Genomic DNA, 15,511 nt, shown 5'->3' with positions numbered 1-15,511 from the left:
GATGGGGTGAAACTGCCCCTAAAGGACCAAGTCCGCAGCCTAGGGGTTGTCCTTGATTCCAAGCTGTCCATGGAGGCTCAGATTTTGGCAGTGAGCCAGGCAGCTTGGTATCAATTACACCTCATACGTAGACTGCAACCCTACCTCCCTGTTCATCAGCTCCCATTGGTGGTACATGCCCTGGTCACCTCTCGTTTGGACTACTGTAATGCGCTCTACGTGGGGCTACCCATGAAAACGGTCCGGAAACTACAACTGATACAAAATGCGGCGGCTCGACTACTTACAAACTGTCGTCGTCGGGAGCACATCACCCCAGTACTGCTCGATCTGCACTGGCTCCCAGTTGTTTTCCGGGCCCAATTCAAGGTGTTGGTATTAACCTTTAAAGCCCTACACGGTCTCGGCCCAGTTTATCTGATGGAGCGCCTCCAACGCCACCAATTATGCCACCCGACAAGATCAGCCACACAGGGCCTTCTCTTGGTCCCACCAACTAAAACAGCTAGTCTGGTGGGGACTAGAGAGAGGGCCTTCTCAGTGGCGGCCCCCACTCTCTGGAACTCCCTCCCATATGATCTTCGGCATGCCCCTTCCCTGAATGTATTCCGCCGGGCCTTGAAGACCTGGCTTTTCAGACAGGCCTTTGGGACTTCCGGGGAGGGTTAATCTTTTTGACTAATTGCCTGCTACTCTGAACTGTCACTGTTTTACTGTTTTATTGTTGTACTGTATTTATTATGATGTATTTTAATTGAGTTGTACGTCGCCTAGAGTGGCCATTGGCCAGATAGGCGACTTATAAATTAAAATTATTATTATTATTATTATTATTATTATTGTTTGTTTGGGTCTTTTGTGTGAGTTCGTTCTTGTTCTTTCCCTCAAAGTTTTTCTTATTCCTCTTCCTTCTGTAATAGTTTAAACAAACAGACAAAAAAGGTTCCTTCTGTCCTTTTTCTTCTAACCTTCCCCCGTGGCGAGGAACAGCCAGCCCCTCCCCGCGGCTCTGGCAGCCGTCGACCTATTCAGACTCCTTCTCTAACTACTTTCGCTGACGTTCCTCCTCGTTCAGCAAGCTACAGCGTCGGCGGCTTCAACCTTAGCGGCAGCCTTCCCAGGGCTCGATACCCAGGCCTACACCCAGTTATTTCTCGCTATTTACGAGCAGCTTTCGTTTTTACACGCTCTGTAGTGGGAGAGGAGGTAGACGCACAGAAGCAATAGAGGGGAAGACGCCGGCCGCTGCTAAACTTCGAGCCTCGCCCGGTCGTTTACTAGCTCTGTCAATCACCAACAGCAGCATTATTAACCCCATAAGTCCCGCAGTGTGTGCCCGCGATGGGGAAAGCCACGCACAAAACGAAACACCTCTCAAAGGGGTTGAAGCCGCCTCCCCACATGGCATCAACAGACGCAGTATCAGAGCCCCTTCCCAACCTGGGATTGGAGCAGTCTCATTCCTCGGGATCATTCTGAAGTAGCGGCGGCCCGCCCCTCTACCGTCAGGCACCAGGTGGCTGAGGCTCAGATTCTGGCGGGCAGGGTGGCTACAGAAGGCAGGATATCTGTCCCACATAAGTGCACTTGTAGAGATGGTCAAGCTCCTGTCCACCATACAAGGGACCAGAGAGACCTGGAATCACTCTCTGATGACGAAGGCAACCAGCCCCAACCTCCATTAGATGCTATTTTTTCTACTACCTCCTCTCCTGAGGCCTTTACTGGGTTTTTGGATGAACCAATCCCTGTTCAACAGGTTCAATCAGTTGAAGGGCATAGGCTCTACTCTTCTCACACTCAGGCTTGCCCTGTTCAGTTACATCTGTCAGCGCATTCAATTCAACAGATTAAGGAGCAGCTGAGAGAGGCTCTCTTATTGGATCTGGCCAGGGACTTGTCTTCTCAAACAGCTTCAGGCTCCCAGCCATCGAGGTATCTGCTTACAGATCACTTGCGGACAGATCCTCGCCCTCCTCCTGGCCGCTCTTCTCCAGATCCCCATGCGGCATCTCAAGGCAGACATCTTCAGCTCCCTGACCAGGAGCCTGTGGACGCAGAAAATAAATTGATTGTCTTGGATGAGGAGGAATGGAGTGGGGAGTTGGAATCTGAGGAGATTCTATCTACCAGGATATTTCAAGAGGCTCATTTTCTTCCTCTGCTGTGCAAGGCGATGGAAGCCCTTACCCTCACCTCTACAGAGGATCCTCCTACTCCATCCACCTCGAGAGTGTCAGCAGTATGTCCGGATCCAAAACCTAGGTCGAGAGTGTTGAAGCTTCCTTCTCTTCTTCCGAAGGTGCTCAAATCAGAATTCGACATTCCTTTACAATTCAAAAAGTCAGTTTCCAACGCCAACAAATATTATACACTAGATCAACCGCTCATGGATAAGTTGAAGATCCCGCTCATAGACGCGCCTATAGTCAATCTCCTGAATCCATCTTTAAACCCGAAAGACTCAGATGCTCACCTCAAGGATGCCACTGAGCGTAAGATGGACCAGGGGCTTAGAAGAGCGCACGAGGCTAGTGTGCTTTCCATCAGGGCAGCAGCAGCCTCCTCGGTATTTGCTCGAGCTTCCCTTCTCTGGTTGGAGGACCTGCTGGATGACCCACAGCAAGACCCAACCCGAGTGCGCAAATCTCTGCTGAAGGTCTCTCGGGCGGTTACCTTCATGGCAGACGCGTCCATGGATGCTATGCAGTTCGCAGCAAGGTCACTGACGGCAGGGGTCTTCACGCGAAGGACCCTTTGGCTTCGTCACTGGGAAGCAGACCCTGCAGCTCGCTCGAACCTTGCCTCGGAACCCTACGTGGGAGGCAAATTATTCAGGGACACCACCCTCGCGCATGTCTTGGAAACTAAGGAAAAGAAAAAGTCCATGCCATCCACCAGGAAAAGGGATGACGGCAGAACCTTTCGTCGGTCATTCCATCCATATTTCCCGCCATACTCCTTTCGGGGCTCACATCCCTTTGGAAGACAGAAGGACGCCCGCTACAGCCGTCCCTTCTGGAATAGACAGCGCAGCCAGCTTAAGTCCCAACAACACCTTTCGGGTCGCTCCGGATTCACACCCCAGTCACGTGGAAACAGAGGTCAGTTCTGACGCCTCCGCCTCGCCGGTGGGTGGCCGTCTCCAACAGTTTGCTCACCGATGGAAGGACTTGTCCTCCGATCAGTGGGTCCTACACACTCTTCGATACGGCCTTCGCCTGGAATTTTCTTCCACCTCTCCGGCGAGATTCATTCCATCCCCTCTATCAACGAATCCACACAACAGGGACAAAGTTTTGCGGTCAGTTTCCCATCTTCGGCACATGGCAGCCATCGAGAAAGTTCCTCCAGGAGAGAGGTTCCTGGGAAGTTACTCTCTATTCTTCACTGTCGGGAAAAAAGACGGTTCGTCCAGGCCTGTGTTAGACCTCAAGAGTCTAAACTGCTTCATAAAATACCGCAAGTTTCGTATGGACACCTTGCTTTCAATCACGGAAGCGCTGAGGATAGGGGACTCCCTCTCCTCTATCGACCTGAAGGAGGCATACCTTCACATACCAATCTTTCCCCCTCACAGAAGGTACCTCCGCTTCGCAGTGAGACAAGTAGCATTGGATATCCTATCATCCCCCTCGCCGGACCTGATGAAATTGGCAACGCTTCTCGGCTTGATGGTGTCCACGTTCCAAACGACGTCTTGGGCACGTCATCACTCCCGCACACTTCAGTGGGCACTTCTGCCCTTCCAATTTGACATAGTGTCCAGACATCACCGCAGGATAACTCTGTCACCACAGGTTCGACAGTCACTGTTGTGGTGGACCCACGAATTCAACCTAACGAGAGGCGTTCCCTTCCAGGATCCACCACACACCCTGATAACATCAGATGCCAGCTTATCAGGTTGGGGAGCCATATGCGACAGGCAGGTGGTTCAAGGCACATGGTCGCCTCAGGAATCCACTCTGCCGATCAACCTGCTCGAACTGCGTGCAGTTCGTCTGGCCCTCAGGCACCTCGTGACCTCCAGACAGTTGGGAGCGGTGCTGGTCAGAACAGACAATGTGTCGGCCAAATCTTATTTGAACTGTCAGGGGGGTACACGCTCCCTCCTTCTTCAGAAGGTAGCCTTTCTCCTCTTCCCGTTGGCAGAGAACAATGTCGACTCGATAGCGGCAGAATATCTCAAGGGGGAGGACAACAGCCAAGCGGACTGGCTCAGTCGGGAAAAGCTACTTCAAGGGAAATGGACTCTTCACCCAGAGGCCTTTCATCAGATAGTGAAACGTTTTGGCCGCATTCATGCGGATCTCTTTGCCACCAGGCACAATCGACAGGTAAGAGGTTCTTCTCCTGGTATGTGACACCAGGCGCGGAGGGAACAGATGCCTTAACTTTCCGGTGGCCTCTGGGCAGACTGTATGCCTTTCCTCCGATTCCCAGGCTGATCAAAAAGCTTTGGGCCGAGGGATCAGCAATTCTATTAGTGGCTCCATGGTGGCCACGGAGACCTTGGTTTCCAGCTCTTCTCGGCCTGTCGGTGGAACCACCATGGCAGATTCCAGTGCGAAGGGACCTACTCTCTCAGGGACAGCTCCGGCACCCGGATCCAGAGTGGTGGGCGCTTCATGTATGGAACTTGAATGGAGGAGACTCTTGAAAAAGGCATCTCTCCCCAAGTGTTAGAAACTATGATGGCTTCTAGACGCCCTTCCACACTCAGAATTTATGAGAGCACATGGAAGGCCTTCTCATCCTGGTCACAGCAGAAAGGAATTCTTCCTCGGAAGGCAGGGGTCAACCAGATCTTGTCTTTTCTACAAGACGGCTTATCTTTGGGTCTCAGACCAAATACCCTGAAGCGCCAAGTTCGGCCTTGTCGGCAATCCTCTCCAGATCTCTGGATAATCCGATCGGATCTCACCCCTTCGTCAAACGTTTCCTCAGGGGTGCAATGATAACAGCACCACCTACGGTGCACCACTACCCAACTTGGGATTTACATAAAGTTTTGTCAGCCCTTCAAAGACCTCCATTTGAACCTCTGGGTCAGGTTTCCCTCCGTCTTCTCTCCTTTAAGGTCTTGTTTCTCGTGGCCATCACTTCGGCCCATAGAGTATCTGAGTTGAATGCCCTATCCGTCCATAAAAAATTTTGTATGTTTCATAAGGATAGAGTAGTCCTACGTACTGTTCCTTCCTTTCGTCCCAAAGTGTTGTCTACCTTCCATTGCCAGCAAGAGCTGATATTGCCGTTCTTTTGTCCGAATCCTGTCCACCCTTTAGAGAAAGCCTGGCACTCTCTTGATGTGCGAAGAGCGCTTAAAGTTTATATTTCCAAGACAAAGCCAATTCGGGAAACAGATAATTTGTTTGTCTCTTTCCACCCTACCTCCCTAGGGAATAAGGTGTCCACGTCCACACTAGCCAGGTGGATTAAGGCATGCATATCATTAGCTTATGCCTCTCTAAGATTGGCTCATCCTACCGGAATAGTAGTTCACTCTACCAGAGCAGCGGCCACATCAGCGGCCTTTTCCTGTAATGCCCCTCTCGCAGAGATTTGTAGAGCAGCCACATGGTCCACTCCCAATACGTTCATTAAACATTATAACATAGACTCCTATGCTTCATCGGAGGCAGCCTTTGGGAGGAGGGTGCTACAGCACGTCCTCAAGGATCATTCGTCACCACAGCCCAGCAGTATTTCCACCCTACATGGGTCAGCTTTGGTATGTCCCACCTGATATCATCTTTCCATGCACAGGAGAAGAGACATTTGGTCTTACCGTGAAATCGGTCTTCTCTGTGCATGTCAAAGATGATATCAGGGCCACTCCCTATGAGGGCTGGGCTGCCTTTATAAGCACGGTTAGTTCTGGAGCAGAGAGTGTATGAGTACTGTTGTCTGGTCTTGTTTGTGGCGTTTATTGGCCTGATTTGGTAGGCTTGTCATTGTAAACTGAGCACGGAGCAGGCGCAGACCAGGAACGGAGCTACAGTAAAACGTCAGCAGTACTCTTTTGCCTTCAACCACTAGGTGGAGCTAGTTACCCACCTGACATCATCTTTGACATGCACAGAGAAGACCGATTTCACGGTAAGACCAAATGTCTCATCTCTCATATCTAGAGACATCCAGATGTGTGTGTGTGTGTGTCTGAGAGAGAGAGAGAATACAGATCTGATCCTACTGGTAGATCTTGAGGTGATTTACAGATTAGCACTAAGGATTTCCGATTCCCAACTAACAGTAGCAACAACAGAAGTGCCCTCCCCCACATTCTAAAGTATACCACTGAAATGAAAGCATTTTGGAATAAACAGGAGTTGAGTTTTATGTGGCATTCTCTTGGTTCAGCTCCAGGACACAGTACCAGGGGTGTAGTCATCAGGGGTCTCAGGGGGTCTTAAACCCCTTACTTTTCTGGGAGCAGGGTCCCTATGTCTCCAGCATCGTGTGAGGCAATCAGCATGAAAGGGGAGCATGTTAGCCACTGAGAAGAGTCTTCTAACATGCTTCCTTGTCCTTTCCTGGTGACTGGAGACAATCACAGTGAAAGACTTCTCAGTAGTTAAAACTCTCCCTTTTCATGCTGATTGGCTCCTAGAGAAGTCTGTGGGAGAAGGCATTAACAAAGCTGTCATTCTCAACCCAGCAGGAAAAAGGGGGGGCATGGCTGTGACTAACATAGAAGGACCCAGCACTTCTGAATTTGTCACTACGCTACTGATCACACATAGAGAGACTGCAATAAACACCACTCAGAGAAAGACAACTTTCACATTTTTAGTTTGACAGACTTCTTTCCAAAGAAAACAGGTATTAAGGAAAATAATGTATTGTTCTGTATTACTTATGTTTCAACAAGCTACATGCAGCTCTTTTTGTAAAGTGCAACCTTTTTTGCTTGTTTCTTTTTCTGTCTTTGATTAATCCCTGATCAGTTTAAGAAGTTTTCAATTAATAATTGTTTTCATATTATAGGCCCGGTGGCCCTGAAGATTACAGGAGAAACTGCCCTTCTGATGAAATAGACAAAGGAATGAAAACTAGATTTGCACCATATCCCCCACAGCCAATACATCATTCTTCATCCACACAACAGAAAGTTAGTTCAGTTTCATTGGAAAATGGAAGGGAACCACAGCATGACGTTACAAGGGAGATGGTTCGAGGGAAAAGATTGCCTGTAGTAACATTTGATTACAATTATGGTTTTCCTTTAGACTATGCATCTGAAGAGGAAGATAGATCACATTATGATTTACCTCCAAGGGAGTGTCACGTTTGGAAATGAACCAAGTATGTGTGTGCATATATGTTTACCCATTTTCCTTTGTGTGTGGACCAAACCTTTTTTCAAATTGGAGAAGTGTATCTTTCAAAATTACACAACTTGTATATGAGTAATACTAGTGTCCACAAATGTTTGGCTTTTTACATTTACATAGTGAATACATTTGTTAAGTGTATGTGGAGATAGATGTCCAACATGTATAAAATAAAAATAGTAGGTGCCAGTAGTGAAATTGGAAGGCCATAGCTTAACGCACCACAGAAGCTGTGTTCTTTTCCCTTCACCTATTATGAAATGTATATAAAATATTTCAGCTTATGAAAGTTGTAATAAAAAAATTAAAGGCTGCACTCAAATTTTTCTTATAAATTTGAAAGGAAATACATCTGCTGTAAATATGAAAATAAAATAGTTATGTTAATGTGGTTAATTCATTTGGTGGTAGCAATTGGAATTTCTTAATATTTACTGCTTTAATGTGTGGAGGCAAGAGGTGTTTCAGAATGAAACCTATCACATTAAGAAAAATTATAAACTTGAAGACTTGTCTTCTATTAATCTACCTATATAATCTCAGCGGGAGTTTCCCTTCACTATTGAGTTTAGATTCCATGTTTTATATTTTGTACAAAGGTATTTCAGACTTGGAGGTGGCCTTGTAGAGACATTGTTATCATTACACATTTCCATCATTTCTGTCCTATCATGGTTTCAGATCAAACAAATTTTGCAGGATTTTTAAGTACCATAAGCAGTACCTTGAAAAGGCCAAAACTAAAATCCAGAAGCAAGACTAAAAACAACTTTTTTTAAAATACAGTGTAAACATTACAGAACTATTTACTTCTGAGCTAGCCTGATATTTCACACACTCAGTTTAGTGATAAAACAAATTAAAGTTAAAAGTCTATATTGGAAAGGGTGGGGTGAAGGGAGGTAGTTGATTTACTCCATTGGGAACAATGCAAAGAGCTGATTGGGAGGAAGCAGTTAAGGACTGGTGTTATGCACAGCATGATCAAGGTTCTTGAAAGGTTCATATTGTAAATGTTTCAGAGACACACCATTTTCAAATTGAAATTTCTGGACCAGCCTGTTGAGGTCAAGTCAGGCTAACCTTGAATGCCCTAATTTAGAAAGGGAGAACCAAACATATCAAAAGCAGATGATAAGGTGTATCCCCATCCACATCATGATGCTCATCCAGACGGCCTTGAAGTAGCTGAATACATCTCTTAATGTGCATGGGAATGTGTATCCCCATCCGGGAATAATAGTTGGCATACTTGATTTTACCCTTTTGGCAAAAGCTAGATCGGGACTGCTGTCTTGTAGGTGACCTTTCTGCTCTCAATAATAATGTAAGAAATGCAAACAATTCAGTGGTTACAGTGTAAAGACATTTAGAGATGTAAACAGTTACTGCCATCTCATCTAATAGTTTTTAGTGGGACTCTGCTGACCAAACGGTAGGCGAAGATTTTTAAAATGACCTATTTAAAGGTTGTCACTGGTGAAAATAATTATGTTAATTTTATTGGTGTCACCAGCCCAATATTCATAGAATAGTCGAGTTGGAAGGGGCCTGTAAGGCCATCAAGTCCAACCCCCTGCTCAAAGCAGAAATCCAACTTGACGATTACCCAGCAGGTGGCTATCCAGCTGCCTCTTCAATGCCTCCAGTGTTGGAGAGCCCACCACCTCCCTAGGTAACTGGTTCCATTGTCATACCACTCGTAACAGTTAGGAAGTTTTTCCTGATGTTCAGTCAAAATCTGTCTTCCTGTAACTTGAGCCCATTATTCCGTGTCCTGCACTCTGGGATGATTAATAAGAGATCCTGGTCCTCCTCTGTGTGACAACCTTTCAAGTATTTGAACAGTGCTATCATATCTTCCCTCAGTCTTCTCTTCTCAAGGCTAAACATGGCCAGTTCTTTCCGTCTCTCATAGAGCTTTGTTTCCAGTCCCCGAACATGCTGGGTGCCTTCCTCTGAACCTTTTCCAGTTTGTCTACATCCTTCTTAAAGTGCAGTGTCCAGAACTGGACACAGTACTCAAGATGAGACCTAACCAGTGTCAAATAGAGTGGAACTAGTACTTCACATGATTTGGAAACTACACTTCTGTTAATGCAGCCTAAAATAGCATTTGCCTTTTTTTGCAGCCACATCACACTGTTCACTTATATTCAGCTTGCAATCAACAATTCCAAGATCCTTCTCACATGTAGCATTGCTGAGCCAAGTATCCCCCATCTTATAACTGCATTTGGTTTCTTTTTCCTAAGTGCAGAACTTTACACTTATCCCTGTTAAATTTCATTGTGTTGTTTGCAGCTTAATGCTCCAGCCTATCAAGATCCCTTTGAATTTTGTTTCTGTCTTCCAGGGTATTAGCTATCCATTCCAATTTTGTATCATCTGTAAATCTGATAAGCATTCCCTGCGCCTTGTCATCCAAGTCATTAATAAAAGTGTTGAAGAGCACTGGGCCAAGGACCAAGCCTTGTGCTTCCCTGCACATTACCTCCCCACAGTTTGAGAAGGAACTCTTGATAAGCACTCTTTGAGTACAATTCTGTAGCCTACTGTGGATCCACCCGATAGTTGTTCCATCCAGCCCACATTTAGTGAACTTGCTAATCAGAATACCATGGGATTCTTTGTCAAAACCTTTGCTGAAGTCAAGGTATATACATTCCGACAGTCTCTGAGGGAGGTTTCCCAATCAAAAATGGGGAAATTGTATCAATAAGGCCCTGTTATGGGTTAGTACCAGCTGGGCAGCACCAAGCAGCAACACCACCAGCAGTGCTTCCTCTATAAGGCCCAAGATGGTTGCCATTTAGGGAGGTACTTGGATCCCAAGTCTTTTAGGACTTTGTACACTAGTACTAACACCTTGAATTGGGCCTGGTAGCTCACTGGCAGCCAGTGCAGCACTTTCAGGACCAGTGACTCTTTCATTGGGCTGCCCCACTCACAAACCTAGCAGCCTCATTTTGTATTAGCAGAATCTTCTGGACCATCTTCAAGGGCAGTTTCACATAGCCCACTATCCCAGATGTGAGGTCACTGGAGCATGGACTACTGAGGCCAAGCTGTCCTGGTCCAGGAACAGCAATAGCTGACAAACTAGCCTAAGCTCGGCATAAGTTTTTATCCCAGGTGAGAGCTGGGGTGTGAATCGTATCCAATGGTTTTCTTTGACTGTCTCTGAGTTTGACGTTCCCTACCACTAACCTCCGCTTATTAGAGGTGGGCCAGGAAAGTATGTGCCTTGGCTAAGGACAGGGAAGGGATGAGAGTGGGACTGCCACCCCTATGATGGTAGGTTGGGGGAGATATGGTGATGAGCAAAGGTATACGGGGGGGAGGGAGAGGGCTAGTTACATCAAAGCCCTTGCCATCTCTGCTTTGTCTCCTGTGTTTTGGGGATGCTGGTCAGCCAACCCCCTGGCCTTGTGATGGTGTTAATTGACAGGTCTGCCCCAAAGAAAACATCTATCCGTGATTTGATCATGGATGAGGGGGAAGGCTTGGCATGTATAACAGAGACCTGGGCACATGAACTCGGTGGCCCAGCTATGCCCACCTTGAACTTGGTGCAACATCGTTCCAAGTCAGAGAGACAGGGTGGGGGAGTTGCAATAATCCATTAAAATTCTATCTCCCTCACCAGAGGACCAATCCACACTATGTCTGGATTTGAGGGATTGTGGTGTTGGCCCAGAGAGACAGAATGGGGATGTTGTTAGTGTACCATCCACCATAACCAGTTTGGGCTACAAACTCCATAACCAAGCTGGCAGAGGTAATCTCGGATGTGGTGTTGGAGAACTCTTTCACGGTGGTGTTGGGGAATTTTCAATATCCACACTGAGGTGTCCTCAAATGGATCAGCTTGGGACTTCATGGCCTCCATGACAACCATAGGGCTGTCTCAATACGTCAATGGCTCAACACACATGGCTGGGCATATCCTGACCTGGTCTTTGCCACAGAGCAGATTGGTAATACTCCATTGATTGTGGGACTCATAGTGAGTCCATTGTCATGGATGGACCATTCCCTGGTAAGGTTTCGGCTGAATGTAGCTACTCCACTCTGCAAGGGTGGGGGATCCATTGAGATGGTTTGCCCTCAGACTCTTACAGAATCTGATGGATTCCTGAATGCTCTGGGGGATTTTCTGGCTGGCATGTCTGGTGCACCTGTCCAGGCTCTTGTCTCTCTGTGGAATGGTGAGATGCACAGAACTATTGACACAATCGCTCCTGGGTGCCCCTGCTGTCGCTGTGGAGCAAGTTCACCTTGGTACTCCAGTGGCCTGCATGTGATGAAACAGGAGGGTCGGTGGCTGGAGCGCAAGTGGCATAATTTTCAGCCTGAACCTGACTAAACACAGGAAAGGTTGCACCATCATGCCTACAATGTGGCAGTGGCTTAAGCAAAGAAAGTTTACTTCGCAACCACCATTGCATCCACAAGTAGTCATCCAGCAGAGCTTTTCCGAGTGGTAAATGGGCTTTTGTCATCTGGCCAAGATAACATTGATCTGACACCCTCAGAGGCCTGCTGTAACAGATTTGCAAGTCACTGTAGGGACAAAATTGCTCAGATTCAGATAGAATTGGATGCTACAGTTAAAACCAGGCCAATGGAGGCATCCAGAGCACTGTCTATTCCATCTGTACTGAATGAGTTTCAATTATTGCAGCCTGGGATGTAGACAAGCTGCTTGAAGAAGTTCCTGCAGTGCTGACCATCTGCCCCCTTGAGCTTTGTCCTTCTTGGCTTCTTATAACTAGCCATAGGGAATTGACTGGGTAGGTCCAGGGAGTGATTAATGCTTCACTGGACAAGGAGGAGGAAGAGGAGGAAGTACCATCTGCCTTGAAGGAGGTGGTGATGCATCCCCTCCTTAAGAGGACATCCCTGGACCCAGAAGTGTTTAAATAACTATCGCCCAGTCGCAAATATCCCCTTTTGTGCCTGAGAAGGTGGTGGCAGTCCAGCTTCAAGCATGTTTGGAGGAAACTGATTACTTGGATCCATTCTGGCCTGGATTCAGGCCTGGCCATGGCACTGAAAGCACCTTGGTCGCCCTGGCTGATGACATCTATCAGGAGAGAGATAGGGGAAATGCGCCCCTGTTTGTTCTTGATCTCATAGCAGCTTTCGATACTGTTGACCACAGTATCCATTCAGAGCATCTCAGGGAGACACTGTGCTACACTGGTATCACGTACCTCCAGAGTTGCTTCCAAAAAGTATGGAGGCTATTGTTTGGCACCATGGAAATTGTCCTGTGGTATTCTGCAAGGTTTCTTCTTATTTCCCCATGCTATTTAACAGCTATATGAAGCCACTGGGAGCTGTCATCAGGAGACTTGGAGTGAGGTGCTATCAATATGCATATGACACCCATCGCTACCTCTCTATTCCATCTGAATCAGGAGAAGTGGTTGAGGTATGGAACTGATGATTGGAGGTGGTGATCGGCTGGATGTGGGCCAATAAATTGAGGATGAAGCCTGAAAAGACAGAGGTATTGTGTGGCCAGAGTTCTCATGTCCAGGAGGTGGGGAGATGGCCTGTTCCGGATGGGGTTGTTCTTCCCTGGAATGAGCAGGTCCGCAGCTGGAGGGTATTCCTGGCTCTAACATTGTCAATGGAGGCTGAGGTTGCCTCAGTGGCTAGGAGTGCCTTTTCCCAGCTCGTTGGTTTGCCAGCTTCAGCCCCTTTTGGACAGAGTTGATTTGGCCATGGTACTTCATGCTCTGATAACTTCCAGACTGGATTATTGCAATGCACTCTACATGGGTCTGGCTTAGAAGATGACTTGGAAAATTCAACTGGTCCAAAATGCAGGAGCCAGATTATTGGCTGGGATTCCCTTTAGAACTCATATAACCTTGTTTTAAAACAGCTGCATCTATTACCAATTCATTTCCAGGCCCAATTCAAGGTGTTCATGTTAGTGTTTAAAGCCCTTAACTACTTAGATGCCAAATACCTGAGAGACTACCTCCTCTACAGACCTTCTCATGTGTTGAGATCAGCAGAGGGGAGCCTTTAGGCAGTTTCGCCATTCTCAGAAGCTTGGGATGGTGATGGTCTGGGAGAGAGCATTCTCTGTGGCAGCCCCTAAGTTGTGGAACTCTCTCCCCACCTAGGTGCGTCTGGCAACTTTGCTGTACAGTTTTCAGTGAATACTGAAGACACACCTCTTTATTCTTGTCTTTGACACCTGAGATGTATATTTTTAGGACCCACCCTATTTTCTGGAACATGATTTTAGGCTGTTTTTAACTATTTATAATGATGTATTTTTTAAACTGTTGTGACCTGCCCTGGGACCTTTGGGTGAAGGGTGGGTAATTAACAACAGCAATTCCTAGCCACAGAAGCCACTTGGAACTCCAGTGACAAGATAAGAATCTAGGAGTACTCCCAAACTACAAACCTGTTCCATCCCAGAGCAGGTCATCCACCTGATTCCCAGGCACAGTAACTCTGTCTTATCAGAATTCAGCCTCAGTTTATTAGCTCCCATCCAGCCAACCACTGCTTCCAGGCACTGGCTGAATACCATAGCCTCTCCTGGCTCAGGTGTTGAATAGCATAGTAGGCAGAACCTCTGCAAGATCCCACAGCTGAAAAACCATGGAGCCAAACAACAGTCCATTAGTGCTACTTTCTGGTAATGACTCTGTGGAAGCAGTGGAACCACTATAATGTAGTGCCTCCAACTCCCAGCCCAACAAGTTGTTCCAGAAGTCCACCGTGATCAATGGTATCAAAAGCTGCTGAGAAACCAAGACAAACCAAGAGGGTCATACTTCCCTGTCTCTCTCCCACCAAAAGTTAGGTCGACCAAAATTGGGCCTGAAACCAGACTACAACGAGTGTAGATAACCTGCTACCTCCAAGCACACCTGCAGCTCAATGGCCACCACACTCTCAATCACCTTGTCTAAGAAGAGAATTTGGGGCAATAGTTTTCTAAAACCTCTGGATTCAGGGAGGCTTCCTTAGGAAGGACCACACCACTGCCTCTTTCAAGGCAGTAGGAAGAATAACTCCTTCACAGAGTGAGACATTAGCCACTCCCTTGACCCAGAGCTTGGAAAAGTTAATTTTTTGAACTACAACTCCCATCAGGCCCAGCAAGCATGGCCACTGGATTGGGTTGATGGGAGTTGTAGTTCAAAAAAATAACTTTTCCAAGCTCTGCCTTGACCCTTCCAGTCAATCATTTCCTCCTAGATTATATCAACCACGATAGGCAGAGAATGATAGGTTATAGAGCTGGCCTCACTGCTGCAAGTGTCCTGTCCATGTTCTCAAGCTGCAACAACTGAAACTGATTGCATAGATTGCAACTAGATGGTGCTCCAGGAACTTCCAGTGGACCTGCACTAATTTAGCATCAAGTTTGGCATGGATCCAAGTGATTTTGCCCTCAACGTGCTACACAAATCTCTCACAGCAGGGTAAGTGGCCTGTTGTTAATGATACTATACTAGTCTGAACCAGCCAATTTAACACTCGCAGCAGCTGTCTGGCAACCACTCCCATGGTATTTGTAGTAACTGTACTACTCCATCAACTACAGACAACACTGCAAAGGCGGTTCTCCAAGTTCCATCAAATGTTAGCATCTATTGTAGTGTGACCAAGAAATTTAATCCAGACTAAGGGGATAGTATCATGATCTGAAAGACTGGCTTGATTCTGGCTCAGTTAATTGCCTGCCTCATTCTTGGTCTGATGGCAGGTTACAACTGAGTTCCAATGTTGTACCAAACATGTTGAAATTTGTCAGACTCTGTTCCTTCTGAGCAGCGGTACTTTCACATGGGAGTTAGGCTTGGCTCCCATCCATGGTCACCCACCATCTTAAGGTACCCAAAATGCAATGCCCTACCTGACAAATCTATAGATTTCATAGATCTATAGTCCTACCTGGGCCATAGGTTCAATACATTTCATAGATCTATTGATCTGGAACATTGTGGACAACTTAAAATGATGGTCAGCCACTATGATGGGAAGCTGAGTTTGACTCCCACCTGCTGCTGAAAAGCTTCCAGGGCCCAGCAGGGAGGATGGTAAATAGTGCCATGATCAGGCCAGTGAATAGTCCTTCCAAACCCCTGCAGCCCTCAACAGATGCCAAACCTGGCCAACCTCTGGCAACA

The 15,511-nt window shown here is 46.9% G+C and overlaps 1 protein-coding gene and 1 long non-coding RNA gene across 3 annotated transcripts in view; one reads left to right on the top strand and one right to left on the bottom strand.

The window, feature by feature from the left end:
- Positions 1-7,723, top strand: part of LOC133388941 (uncharacterized) — a 53,380-nt gene extending 45,657 nt beyond the window's left edge. For both annotated transcript variants that reach the window (XM_061635566.1, XM_061635565.1), the window contains one exon: positions 6,991-7,723. In XM_061635566.1, the coding sequence (XP_061491550.1) occupies positions 6,991-7,303 (313 nt within the window). In that variant the 3' untranslated portion in view covers positions 7,304-7,723. The remainder of the gene's footprint in view (positions 1-6,990) is intronic.
- LOC133388943 (uncharacterized) overlaps positions 1-15,511 on the bottom strand; it is a 28,151-nt gene that overhangs the window by 6,381 nt on the left and 6,259 nt on the right. The gene's annotated exons all lie outside the window — the stretch shown is intronic.

Source organism: Rhineura floridana, chromosome 7, assembly GCF_030035675.1.
Source record: "Rhineura floridana isolate rRhiFlo1 chromosome 7, rRhiFlo1.hap2, whole genome shotgun sequence".
Classification (NCBI taxonomy): Eukaryota; Metazoa; Chordata; class Lepidosauria; order Squamata; family Rhineuridae; genus Rhineura; species Rhineura floridana.
This window is presented reverse-complemented; position numbering and strand designations above follow the sequence as displayed.